Genomic DNA, 14,051 nt, shown 5'->3' with positions numbered 1-14,051 from the left:
TGTCTGTATGATAGAAATGACAGTGTTGGCGTCAGATTTTTCCAAAGCATTTTTCAGAGCCTTGATTGAAAGGTATTAAAAATATTGCTGGCATTATCCCCAGCTCCCACCTATCAGTTGGCTCCAATTACCAGCCACTTAGAAGCATTTATAGGTAAGACTCTTATCACCGGTTACTAATCACAACTTACACAGTTATGTTTTGTTGTCTCCTTTCAAAAGCTGTTTTGGTAGTGATGGCTTCCTTCAGGAGTTAGAAGACTTGGCCACATTTCTCTACAAATGTCACATTCTTATTAGCATGTCACCCATCCATCCCTTACGGGATTATGCGACTCTGTTCACAGATATAATCAGTTTTGTATTTTCATCCAAGGATAACAAACTAGCAAGGTTGCAAGCTTGACTTGTCATCAGAATTAAATTGCTCCCTGGAGCTGGGAGGGACAGAGGCTGAGTCGACCTGTTCAGAAACGCAGTTGTCTTTAGAATCTCAATCCCACGCTCTCCTTTTCCTCTCCTTCCAGTATGGTGACTACGACCCCTCTGTTCACAAGCGGGGATTTTTGGCCCAAGAGGAATTGCTTCCAAAAAGGGTAAGAAGTCAAATTCCCTGTTTGGGAAGACATAACCAAAGGACTGGAAGGAATATTGGACGTAGGTGGCAAGAACATTTTTATAAATGTTTTGTAATCAGTCTCCAATAATGATCTCTGTTAAGAACATTGAAAAGCAAAGGTTCGTGGGATTCATTTGGGGTTGCCAGGACAGGCATGGCCTGCGGATGGTCCTTTCTTTAAAGGTGGGGGAGCTCAGTGATTCCTAGGGAGGGCGTGGAGCAGCCTGAGTTCAGCCTGGGGAAATGAGCTGTTTGCAGCTGTGCGGGCGGGGCCGATAGGGATGAGTCGGGGGGCGGGGGGGGGGGCATTGTAGCTTTTAATCCTTGGTGGTGTTCGTCTTGTTCATTAGCCTCAGAAGCAGTCCTTCCCTCCCTTTTGCTGCTTCTGATTTTATAGCTCCGCTCCCCTGTCATGTGTGATAAAGGTCTGCTCCTCACCTTCCCCTGACTACCTACTCCTCTGATGATTTCTGCAGAGGCAAAGGCAGCAGCACGTACAGCCTGGCCCGCGGCTGGGCTGAAATTAGTGAGCTCTGCTCCTGAGCAAGGTCCTCCCCCTGGGCTCTATGGCCCAGGAAAGAGGCGTGCTGCCAGGCGAGGGGAGCCCCGCGGCCTGAGAAATGGTGCAGCTTTCCGAGTTGTGACTCAGGTTGAATGGTGCTTATTTACACACCCACCTCTGCATGTGACTGGCTCCCTGTGTGTGGCTTTTTTTTTTTTTTTTTTTTTTGCGGTACTCGGGCCTCTCTCTGTTGTGGCCTCTCCCGTTGTGGAGCACAGGCTCCGGACGCACAGGCCCAGCGGCCATGGCTCACGGTCCCAGCCGCTCCACAGCATGTGGGATCTTCCCGGACCGGGGCACGAACCCGCGTCCCCTGCATCGGCAGGCGGACTCTCAACCACTGCGCCACCAGGGAAGCCCTGTATGTGGCTTTTTAAAAATAGCTTTGCTGTTTTGTAAAAATGATGCATAATTATAAAAATACCAAACAATACCAGAACTTTCTTTGTGTGTGGGTTTTTTATTTTGCTCTCTTTTTTGCTAGGTAATAAATCTGTATCAAATGACTCCAGAAATGTGGGAGGAAAGAATCACAGCCTGGTACGCAGAGCACCGAGGCCGAGCCAGGTGAGGCTGCTTCATCACTGATTTATATTACCTTATGGGCCTTTTTTTCTTTTTTAAGGAACTACAAAACTGGGATGTGTTTGTTGAACAAAATGCAGTACCAAAGTATATAGAAGAAAAAGGGAGAGCTGGCAGCAGTGCTGGTCTTCAGTATTGTGTGTGTCCTTCTTCTGGTGCGTGGGGGCGTGGGTACTTACTGCCTGTCAGGATGTACAGACCTACTGCATTCAGTGCTAATTTATGTTCATTTTAAGAATTCTATTGAGTCCCTCCCATCAGGAAGCGTGCACAAACCTCTTAGATAGCCTCATCCACCAGAGGGCAGACAGCAGAAGCAAGAAGAACTACATTTCTGCAGCCTGTGGAAGGAAAACCACATTCACAGAAAGATAGACAAAATGAAAAGGCAGAGGACTATGTACCAGATGAAGGAAAAACATAAAACCCCAGAAAAACAACTAAATGAAGTGGAGATAGGCAACTTTCCAGAAAAAGAATTCATAATAATGATAGTGAAGATGATCCAGGACCTCAGAAAAAGAATGGAGGCAAAGATCAAGAAGATGCAAGAAATGTTTAACAAAGACCTAGAAGAATTAAAGAACAAACACCTAGATGAATTAAAGGACAAACAAAGAGAGATGATGAATACAATAACTGAAATGAAAAATATACTAGAAGGAATCAATAGCAGAATAACTGAGGCAGAAGAATGGATAGGTGACCTGGAAGACAGAATGGTGGAATTCACTGCCGTGGAACAGAATAAAGAAAAAAGAATGAAAAGAAATGAAGACAAGGCTTCCCTGGTGGTGCAGTGGTTAAGAATCCACCTGCCAATGCAAGCAGGGGACATGGGTTCGAGCCCTGGTCTGGGAAGATCCCACATGCTGCAGAGCAACTAAGCCCATGCACCACAGCTACTGAGCCTGTGCTCTAGAGCCCATGAGCCACAACTACTGAAGGCCGCACTCTGCAACAAGAGAAGCCATAGCAATGAGAAGCCCGCGCACCGCAACGAAGAGTAGCCCCCGCTCACTGCAACTAGAGAAAGCCCATGTGCAGCAACAAAGACCCAATGCAGCCAAAAGTAAATAAATAAAATAAATAAAGAGAGAAAGAAAGAAATGAAGACAGCCTAAGAGACCTCTGGGACCACATTAAATGCAACAACATTCGCATTATAGGGGTCCCAGAAGGAGAAGAGAGAGCAAAAGGACCCGAGAAAATATTTGAAGAGATTATAGTTGAAAACTTCCCTAATATGGGAAAGGAAATAGCCACTCAAGTCGAGGAAGCGCAGAGTCCCGGGCAGGATAAACCCAAGGAGAAACATGCCGAGACACATAGTAATCAAATTGTCAAAAATTAAAGACAAAGAAAATTATTGAAAGCAACAAGGGAAAAATGACAAATAACATACAAGGGAACTCCCATAAGGTTAACAGCTGATTTCTCAGCAGACACTCTACAAGCCAGAAGGGAGTAGCACAATATATTTAAAATGATGAAAGGGAAGAACCTACAACCAAGATTACTCTACCCGGCAAGGATCTTGTTCAGATTTGACGGGGAAATCAAAATCTTTACAGACAAGCAAAAGCTAAGAGAATTCAGTACCACCAAACCAGCTCTACAACAAATGCTAAAGGAACTTCTCTAAGTGGGAAACACAAGAGAAGAAAAGGACCTACAAAAACAAACCCATAACAATTAAGAAAATGGTAATAGGGACATACATATCGATAATTACCTTAAACGTGACTGGATTAAATGCTCCAACCAAAAGACACAGGCTCACTGAATGGATACAAAAACAAGACCTATATATATACTGTCTACAAGAGACCCACTTCAGACCTAGGGACACATACAGACTGAAAGGGAGGGGATAGAAAAGGATATTCCATGCAAATGGAAATCAAAAGAAAGCTGGAGTAGCAATACTCATATCAGATAAAATAGACTTTAAAATAAAGAATGTTACAAGAGACAAGGAAGGACACTACATAATGATCAAGGGATCAATCCAAGAAGAAGATATAACAATTACAAATATATATGCACCCAACATAGGAGTACCTCAACACATAAGGCAACTACTAACAGCTATAAAATAGGAAATCGACAGTAACACAATAATAGTGGGGGACTTTAACACCTCACTTACACACCAATGGACAGATCATCCAGACAGATAAGTAATAAGGAAACACAAGCTTTAAATAATACATTAAACAAGATGGACTTAACTGATATTTATAGGACATTCCATCCAAAAACAGCAGATTACACTTTCTTCTCAAGTACACTTGGAACATTCTCCGGGATAGATCACATCTTGGGTCACAAATCAAGCCTTGGTAAATTTAAGAAAATTGAAATCATATCGAGCATCTTTTCTGACCAGCGCTATGAGATTGCAGGATACAAAATTAATGCACAGAAATCTCTTGCATTCCTATACACTAATGATGAAAAATCTGAAAGAGAAATTAGGAAACACTCCCATTTACCATTGCAACAAAAAGAATAAAATATCTAGGAATAAACCTACCTAGAGAGACAAAAGACCTCTATGCAGAAAACTATAAGACACTGATGAAAGCAATTAAAGATGATACAAACAGATGGAGAGATATACCATGTTCTTGGACTGGAAGAATCAATATTGTGAAAATGACTATACTACCCAAAGCAATCTACAGTTTCAATTCAATCCCTATCAAATTACCACTGGCATTTTTCACAGAACTAGAACAAAAAATCTTAAAATTTGTATGGGGACACAAAATACCCTGAATAGCCAAAGCAGTCTTGAGGGAAAAAAATGGAGCTGGAGGAATGAGACTCCCTGACTTCAGACTGTACTACAAAGGTACAGTAATCAAGACAATATGGTACTGGCACAAAAACAGAAATATAGATCCATGGAACAGGATAGAAAGCCCAGAGATAAACCCACACACCTATGGTCAACTAATCTATGACAAAGGAGGTAAGGATATACAATGGAAAAAAGACAGTCTCTTCAATAAGTGGTGCTGGGAAAACTGTACAGCTACATGTAAAAGAATGAAATTAGAACATTCCCTAACACTATACACAAAAATAAACTCAAAATGGATTAGAGACCTAAATGTAAGACCGGACACTGTAAAACTCTTAGAGAAAAACATAGGAAGAACACTCTTTGACATCAAGATATCACAGCAAGATATTTTTGATCCACCTCCTAGAGTAATGGAAATAAAAACAAAAATAAACAAATGGGACCTAATGAAACTTAAAAGCTTTTGCCAAGCAAAGGAAACTACAAACAAGACAAAAAGACAACCCTCAGAATGGGAGAAAGTATTTGCAAACGAATCAACGGACAAAGGATTAATCTCCAAAATATATAAACAGCTCATGCAGCTCAATATTAAAAAAAACAAACAACCCAATCAAAAAATGGGCAGAAGGCCTAAATAGACATTTCTCCAAAGAAAACATACAGATGGCCAAGAGGCACATGAAAAGCTGCTCAACATCACTAATTATTAGAGAAATGCAAATCAAAACTACAATGAGATATCACCTCACACCAGTTAGAACGGGCATCATCAGAAAATCTATAAACAACAAATGCTGGAGAGGGTGTGGAGGAAAGGGAACCCTCTTGCACTGCTGGCGGGAATGTAAATTGATAGAGCTGCTATGGAGAACAGTATGGAGGTTCCTTAAAAAACTAAAAATAGAATTACCATATGACCCAGCAATCCCACTACTGGGCATATACCCAGACAAAACCATCATTCAAAAAGACACATGCAGGGACTTCCCTGGTGGCTCAGTGGTTAAGAATTTGCCTGCCAATGCAGGGGACATGGGTTCAATCCCTGGTCCAGGAAGATCCCACGTGCTGCAGAGCAACTAAGCCCGTGCGCCACAACTACTGAGCCCACGTGCCACAACTACTGAAGCCTGTGCGCCTAGAGCCCATGCCCCGCAACAAGAGAAGCCACCCTAATGAGAAGACTGTGCACTGCAACGAAGAGTAGCCCCCGCTCACCGCAACTAGAGAAAGCCCGCATGCAGCAAGGAGGACCCAACGCAGCCAAAAAATAAAATAAATAAATATTAAAAAAAAAAAAAAAAGACACGTGCACCCTGCAGTGTTCATTGCAGCACTATTTACAATAGCCAGGTCATGGAAGCAACCAAAATGCCCATCAACGGATGAATGGATAAAGAAGATGTGGTACATATATACAATGGAATACTCAGTCATAAAAAGGAACGAAATTGGGTCATTTGTAGAGACCTGGATGGATCTAGAGACTGTCATACAGAGTGAAGTAAGTCAGAAAGAGAAAAACAATTATCATATATTAACGCATATATGTGGCACCTAGAAAAATGGTACAGATGAACCAGTTTGCAGGGCAGAAATAGAGACACAGATGTAGAGAAAAAATGTATGGACACCAAGGGGGGAAAGTGGTGGGGGCGTGGGGGCGTGGTGGTGGGATGAATTGGGAGATTGGGATTGACATACATTCACTAATATGTATAAAATAACTAATAAGAATGTGCTGTATAAAAAAATAAAATTTAAAAAAAGTTCTATTATATGCATATCCCATAGCTTTTTCATCCATTCCTCTATTGATGGTATTTGGAGGAGCTATAGGTCTTTCACTTTTACAGAATGTTCTGCAATGTACAATCTGATATCATTATATAATTGTATGAGTAGTTCTGAGGATAGATCCTTTAGAGGAGTTGCTGAAGCAAAGGATGTGAGCATTTCGCGTCTTGACAGGTGCCTCCAAATTGCCCTCTGAAAAGGTTGTACCTATTTACAAGCCCGTCGACTGTGTGTGAAAGTCTTCCCCCACCATTCTCTCCCCAACACTGGTTTTTAACCAATCTAATTTTTGTGATCTAAAAGATGAAATTTTGTATCTTAAATATTAATTAGCATTTCCCCAATCACTTTAGGAATTGATCATCTTTTCATTAGCCTTTAATATTTTTTTTCTCTTCTTCAAATCAACTTCCTATCACATGTTGTTGTTGTTGTTTTTTGCGGTACGCGGGCCTCTCACTGTGTGGCCTCTCCCGTTGCGGAGCACAGGCTCTGGACGCGCAGGCTCAGCGGCCATGGCTCCTGGGCCCAGCCGCTCTGCGGCATGTGGGATCTTCCTGGACCGGGGCATGAACCCGCGTCCCCTGCATGGGAAGGCGGACTCTCAACCACTGCGCCACCAGGGAAGCCCACATGTTGTTTTTAACTCTTAAAAAAGTATACCGAAAAGTGGACAAGTCGTAAATATACCACTTGATGGATTCTTATAAAGTGAAAACACCAGGTAACACCAGGTGACAAGAAAGCACGTGCCCCCCGATCACTCCTCCCCAGAGGTAACCACTCTTCTGAATCCAACTCCATGGATTAGTGTTGCCTGTTTTAAACATTGTATAAGTGCAATCAGACAGTTTCTGTTATTTGTGCCTCAGTTCTTTTATGCAGCATGATATTGTGAGATTTCGGTTTGTGGCTTGTAACGGTGGTTTTTTCCGTTTTTGTTGCTGTGTAGAATTCTGCTGTATTCATAGACCACACATTATTTATCCATTCCACTATTGATGGACATTTAGGTTGTCCCATTGTCTCCTGGTTTTTGCTGTTACAAATAACATCAAACAATTTTCCAAAGCAATTGTATCAATTTACCTCAATAACGTGTGTGATTTCAAGTTGCTCCACCTGCTTGCCACTGCTTATCCTCTCAGGTTGAATTTTTTAAATTCATTTGAGACCATTTTGAGATGGGAGAGAGGGAAGAAGGCAAGGTCATAGGGAGAATTGGGTTAAGATATTTCAACACTACCTATCTGGGAGTTTTCTGTAAGTCATTGCTACTTCAAGAGCTTCCTTTAAGTCTGACTCACAACTTAGAAGTGGGTGAGCTGGCTTGGGTTTGACAGCCTGGATAGCTCTTGCCCTAACCTCTAGCAACATCCAAAGGATTAAAATCAGGAAGGTGCCTTAACCTCCAATAACACCCAAAGGAATAAAATCAGAAAGGCAGCTCTCAGGTAGCTTGCAGAGAGAGATACATCATTACCAAAACCTTCTAGGTGAAGAAAGTACGCAATTAGATAAAGCAATAGCTTATGTAAAGTTAGAACATACAAATCCGTTTGAGGGAGATGTACTGTGTGCTTTTCTTGAATTACTCAAGCCGGATGTCACTATTTACCAAGGGTAAAGCGTGAAATTGAAGCCAAGAGACACTAATGAATCTATTCTCTTGTTTTCATGGGGATGGGAAATTCTGCTTCACCTCTGTGTGGTGTGGTTAACAGACTTGGGATCGGGCAGAGCTTGGCTGGTAGCTGCCTGGCTCGCGTCTTCCCACAGTTTCGAAGCTCAGCTCGGTGTGCGCCGCCCTCCAGATTTCTCATTTCCGTGCCAGTGACGGTGTCTTTCATTCTCCTCGCAGGGACGAAGCTGAAATGGAATATTTGAAGATAGCTCAGGACCTGGAGATGTACGGTGTGAACTACTTTACAATCCGGGTGTGTAGAAGCCTCTGCGAGTTCCCTGTGTGTGGGTGGAGACTGAATGAGGGCAGACTGTTAAAATGGGTCCCTCCCCATCCCAGGGCGGTATTCAACAGTTCAGGGGAAGAGGAAGGGGAGGGTCTAAGAGCCTCATTTTCTATATTGGGACTTAAATTAGATCCTAGGTGATTAAGTATCGGTGGAGCCCGGGAGGGCCTGGTCCTGTCTGGGCAGAAATCTGTCTGAATGCTCTGGTGTAACATTTGATTATCTCTGGCTCTGTGAGATCCGGGTCCACAGGGAACACCGGTAAATACTTTCTTCCCCCAGGACACAAGGAGAGTAAAGCTGCTTTTACAGATTACTGATTTGTTTGGGTGGGGACTCTCCCTGGCAGGCTAATTGATTTTCTATGCAGACCATTAACAGTCCGCTGTACTCTGGGAACCCGCTGCTCCTGCACCGGAGAAGTGTTTGTTTTCAGCCCCTGTCCGGCCTTTCAAGCATCTTTCTCCTGAGGCTCTGCTGCTGGTCGCAGCTCCTCCCAAAGGAGTTCATGCAATTTGCTGAAGTATTTCATTCCCGGTTCCAAACTGTAGACGAGTAGACAGTAAAACAGCCATCATTATAGTTAAGGCTTGCTTTCCTTTTCAGGGTTTCCATAAATTTTGTATTAAATTTAGGTAAATTGAAACACATGTAAAATATCCTAGGGATAGCTTTCTACTTTGTTTTCTAAATAGGTATTTTTAATGGATCATTTGCATAAAATAAGGCACGCTGACAAATTATGTCATTTTTGTATAGTATACAAATGCCTAAAAGATTTTCCCTAATAACGCCAAAGGTTGTTTTCTAAAGTTTTATTAATTTGTATTTGCTAATTGTTTGGTTTCTTTAAGGTCAAGACTCATTTGACACATTTCTGTGGTTTTGTCCATATGACTCCTCTTGCCCCACCACCTACATTCTAGAAAACTAGTATTTTATAACCATTCAAAACCAGCTTCTTATGAGGGAATATTTCTACAGCAGTCAGACTAAATTATACTATATTGTGCGTGTGTGTCTTGTATTGCATGATAGATGAGGCTAATGGATATTTTAGTGTCTTTGTGTTAAAGTTCCTGAAATTTCACCCTCACCTAAGGAAGACGTGTGCTTAAAACAATTTAAAAGGGGCTGCTTGAGTCCCCACTTCTCTGTTTATTCTCTAGAACAGTTGGAGCCTCATGATAGGAGACAGAGGATGCAATCCATTTTTTAAAAAAACTTAAGCTAGAAACATAATGAAACGTCTTGTTTTCCAAAACGTACTATAGATTTTTAAAGCACAAAGCCTCACTTGTGTTAACACAGTGGTTTTAAGAGCCCTGCAGATGAGCAGACGACTCTCCCTCCTGGTTTGGTGATCACATCTGACTTCAGGTGTTAGCTTGAGTAAAAGATGTATCTCAGAGTGCTCACTCCTCCTCCTGACGCCTGCTGTTAGCCTTGTACTTCTCATCACAGTCCCGGCACCTTCTCAGTTTGCAGACCTTTTTTCCTGCCCTGGAGTCTTGGGTCCATTTCCTTGTTGTCAGCAAGGGGTCAGGTGTGGGGAGATTCCCCCACTGCCGTACGAGGACCAGACTGCAGCACAGGGGGATGGGTCTGCAGACCGAAGAGGTGGCCTCTGGGTGCACACTGGTCAGTGATATGGGGGCCCAGGAGGCTTGCCCTATGGGTGCCCTGGCTGCTGGCCGGACTGCCATCAGAGGTACAGCCTGTGTACAGTCTATCAATTAAAAGTTTTACACAGCTTTATTGGGGCACAATTTATATATAATTCATTTTGATATATCTTTCCGATATTTTGTAGTAAAAAATTTCCAACATGTAGGAAAGTTGGAAGACCTTTACAGTGCATACCTATGTACACCCACAGCCTGGATTCTACAGTTAACACTTTATACTTGCTTAATCACATTGAAGCTACATTTTAATATAAAATAAGGCCATCTGATCCCAGCACTTAGAGTTTTCTTTCTGGTAGTACAATAACCTTTTCTTTTAACATAAGAGTGTTTAATCCTACAAGTTTTTATTCTTCATCTATGATAAGCCAGTTATTTAATTAGCGGTAACAGTGTTTCGATTACCTCTACTTTAGCCATCGAGCCAGTGACAGGAGCCCCCAGTGATCCTTCCGTGGGGCACATGAATCACAAGAATGGTATCATTTTGCCTCCACCTGCCCCAGTTCAGGAAGCTGGAGGCCCCCTGGGTTCTAGGACAACAGTGACTTCTGTTGGGACCTGTTGAAACTTGTCACATGTAACGGTCTATGCCAGGTTCTTTGGGAAGTTGAATAAAACCTTGAGCCTCAGCTGGAGGTGACGGTAGCTGTTCTTTGTCAAATCTACAGAATAAAAAGGGCACAGAGCTGCTGCTCGGAGTGGATGCTTTGGGGCTTCACATTTATGACCCTGAGAACAGGCTGACCCCCAAGATCTCCTTCCCGTGGAACGAAATCCGAAACATCTCGTACAGCGACAAGGAGGTAGGACCTGTCTGCGCTGTAGATGCCCTGGCGGCCCAACAGGTTTTTCCCCATCTCTCCTCCTTCTGGAGCAGCCCCAGCCAGACCGCTCCTTGTTAGCAGCAAGATCCTTTAATTCCCAGGCTTTGGGTTTTTGCTTGTTGATCTTTATAGTATTTACAGAACAGTACTGGCATCCTATTTTCAAACAGCATCACTAAACCCCTCTGCTGACTAATGAGAGGCTGGGAAGCTCAACTGTCAGTACTAAAACCTGGAGAACAGTAAACAAACCAGAAAGTAACCCTTTCTTATTACTTGGCTTTCTATTTCTGGTGAGAATTCTCTTTGTTTTTTTATTTTTAAATAAATTTATTTATTTTTATTTTTGGCCGTGTGGGTCTTAGTTGCTGTGCGTGGGCTTTCTCTAGTTGCGGTGAGAGGGGGCTACTGTTCGTTGCGGTGCGCAGGCTTCTCATTGTGGTGGCTTCTCCTGTTGCGGAGCATGGGCTCTAGGCACGTGGGCTTCAGTAGTTGTGGCACGTGGGCTCAGTAGTTGTGGCTTGCTGACTCCAGAGTGCAGGCTCAGGAGCTGTGGCACACGGGCTTAGTTGCTCTGCAGCATGTGGGATCTTCCCAGACGAGGGATCAAACCCATGTCCCCTGTATTGGCAGGCAGATTCTTAACAACTGTGCCACCAGGGAAGCCCCTCTCTTTATATTTTAAATGCGGTGTATATTAAACCCTCTCTCTGTGTCCAGTGCTTGATTCATGTGGTGCAGAGATATGGGTATACACACACACACACACCTCTCCATAACATGTATATGAATGTATATGTATTTTATATATATATATATATATAGTATACATAATGTATACATATCAGCAGTGATATAAAGGATATCAGGCCAACTTGCTTACAAGAATTAAAGAAAAATTAAGTTTGAATAACTCAAATGAGCACTCTTAGAATTCAAATATTACTATATAGGATTGTGACTTTTCCCTAATGCTGTAATCCTATATTTATTCATTCTTTGTTAATTTTTTAAATTAATTTTTATTGGAGTATAGTTGCTTTACAATGTTGTGTTAGTTTCTGCTGTACAGCAAAGTGAATCAGTTAAACATATACATATATCCACTCTTTTTTAGATTCTTTTCCCATATAGGTCATTACAGAGTATTGAGTAGAGTTCCCTGTGCTATACAGTAGGTTCTTATTAGTTATCTATTTTATATATAGTAGTGTGGATATGTCAGTTCCAATCTCCCAATTTATCCCCTCCCCCACCCTTTCCCCTTTGGTAGCCACATTCATTGTAAAGTTTAAGAGAGTTTTTGAGCATCTCCTTTGTGTTAGGTTTTGTGGGAGAAACAAAGATGTAGAGAATGCAGTCTCAGCCCTCAGGGAAGTTATAGTCAAGTAGTGACTCAACTGCCGTGATACATAACCTCAGTGTGAGCGGCGGGTGACAGAGGTGGTGACGATATGGTGCTTTTCCACCTGCCAGCAGCTTTGCCCTGGCTCTGATTCAGTCTTCACAAGAACACTGCTGTGAGAGTAGGGGCTGTGTTCTGGTTGCTCTGTGTCACCTCAGGAAGCGGAGATGCAGAGGGATCAGGTGACCTGTGTCTGGTGAGAGGAATAGCAGAAGCCACATCCCCCGAGTTTCCAGAGAAGCACAGAGGGTGGGCCCTGAGACTCTGCACCAGGCTGAGGAAGGCAGGCCCGGGCGTGGAGTGAGTAACAGAGACAGCCCACGTGGCTGCCTGCAGAGCCCCCACCCCATGCAGTTTTCCTGCTTTCTCTTTCCTCATGTAGCAACTTGAGGAAAGGAGCACCAGGCCCCTGGTTGCCAGTACGTGGTTGAGATCCACTCAGCCATGCTTGATGAGACAGATTGAGCTTCTTAATTCAAAACATTTTGGCTTCTCAGATCTTTGTAAGTAGCCCAGGAGATGAGCATTTAGGTATTTCTTTTTTAAAGCACTTAAACTGAAAGTTCTACGTGACTTAAAGCAGTAGGTGTGCTGGTAGTTTTTCATCTCCTAATTTCATAAAGTCTATTTACTGCACATCCACAACTTCGTGTGCCAAAGGCTCCCAAAACACTCATCCTTTACGGAAGCCAAGCAGTGAAGTCTCCCCTAGTGCGATGGCTCGACACAGTAAAATAATATTCCCTCTCCCGGGGCAAGGCGCCCCCGAGTTCCGTCAGGTCAGTAACTCACACAGTGCAAGGGCCCCAAGCTGAGTTGACATGATGAGAAGTAGTCTTGGTCATTATATACAACAACCATGCTGTCACAACAGAAGTGCTGGTTTATTTTAAGTGAGCCATTGATTCTGTGTGCATGCCCCGGCGTGGCACAGAGCCTGTGGTTTCCCCACTCCTTGAGGTTTCCCACTGACAGCTCTGGGCTTTGATAGCAGGGCCAAAAATAAGCTCACGAAATTCATAAATAGCAGCCTACACAAGAGCAATACTGCTTCTAAGTTCACTTGACCAAAAGCGAAACAAAGGACCATTTTTCTGTCCTCTGTGTGCTAACCCCTTGTTGGACAATATAGCATGTGAAAGAAATACCCAAGAATAGATCTTCCTAAACGACTTCATCTGCTTAGCAAGTCTTTCTTGGGAGTGGATATTCATGTTTAAAGTGCATCTTTGTCTATGACATAAATCACAGCAAGATCCTTTTTGACCCACATCCTAGAGAAACGGAAATAAAAACAAAAATAAACAAATGGGACCTAATGAAACTTAAAAGCTTTTGCACAGCAAAGGAAAACATAAGACGAAAAGACAACCCTCAGAATGGAAGAAAATATTTGCAAATGAAGCAACTGACAACGGATTAATCTCCAAAATTTACAAGCAGCTCAATATCAAAAAAACAAACAACCCAATCCAAAAATGGGCAGAAGACCTAAATAGACATTTCTCCAAAGAAGATATACAGATTGCCAACAAACACATGAAAGGATGCTCAACATCACTAGTCATTAGAGAAATGCAAATCAAAACTACAATGAGGTATTACCTCACACCAGTTAGAATGGCCATCACCAAAAAGTCTACAAACGATGAATGCTGGAGAGGGCATGGAGAAAAGGGAACCCTCTTGCACTGTTGGTGGGAATGTAAATTGATACAACCACTATGAAGAACAGTATGGAGGTTCCTTAAAAAACTAAAAATAGAACTACCATACGACC

The 14,051-nt window shown here is 42.7% G+C and overlaps 1 protein-coding gene across 3 annotated transcripts in view; it reads left to right on the top strand.

The window, feature by feature from the left end:
- NF2 (neurofibromin 2) overlaps positions 1 to 14,051 on the top strand; it is a 78,568-nt gene that overhangs the window by 39,115 nt on the left and 25,402 nt on the right. For all 3 annotated transcript variants that reach the window (XM_032602719.1, XM_032602720.1, XM_032602721.1), the window contains exons 5-8: positions 528 to 596; positions 1,666 to 1,748; positions 8,243 to 8,318; positions 10,711 to 10,845. In XM_032602719.1, coding sequence (XP_032458610.1) covers positions 528 to 596; positions 1,666 to 1,748; positions 8,243 to 8,318; positions 10,711 to 10,845 — 363 coding nt within the window. The remainder of the gene's footprint in view (positions 1 to 527; positions 597 to 1,665; positions 1,749 to 8,242; positions 8,319 to 10,710; positions 10,846 to 14,051) is intronic.

This window comes from Phocoena sinus, chromosome 14 (genome assembly GCF_008692025.1).
Source record: "Phocoena sinus isolate mPhoSin1 chromosome 14, mPhoSin1.pri, whole genome shotgun sequence".
NCBI lineage: Eukaryota > Metazoa > Chordata > Mammalia > Artiodactyla > Phocoenidae > Phocoena > Phocoena sinus.
The sequence above is the reverse complement of the archived record's forward strand: the minus strand, read 5'-3'. Positions and strand labels throughout refer to the sequence as shown.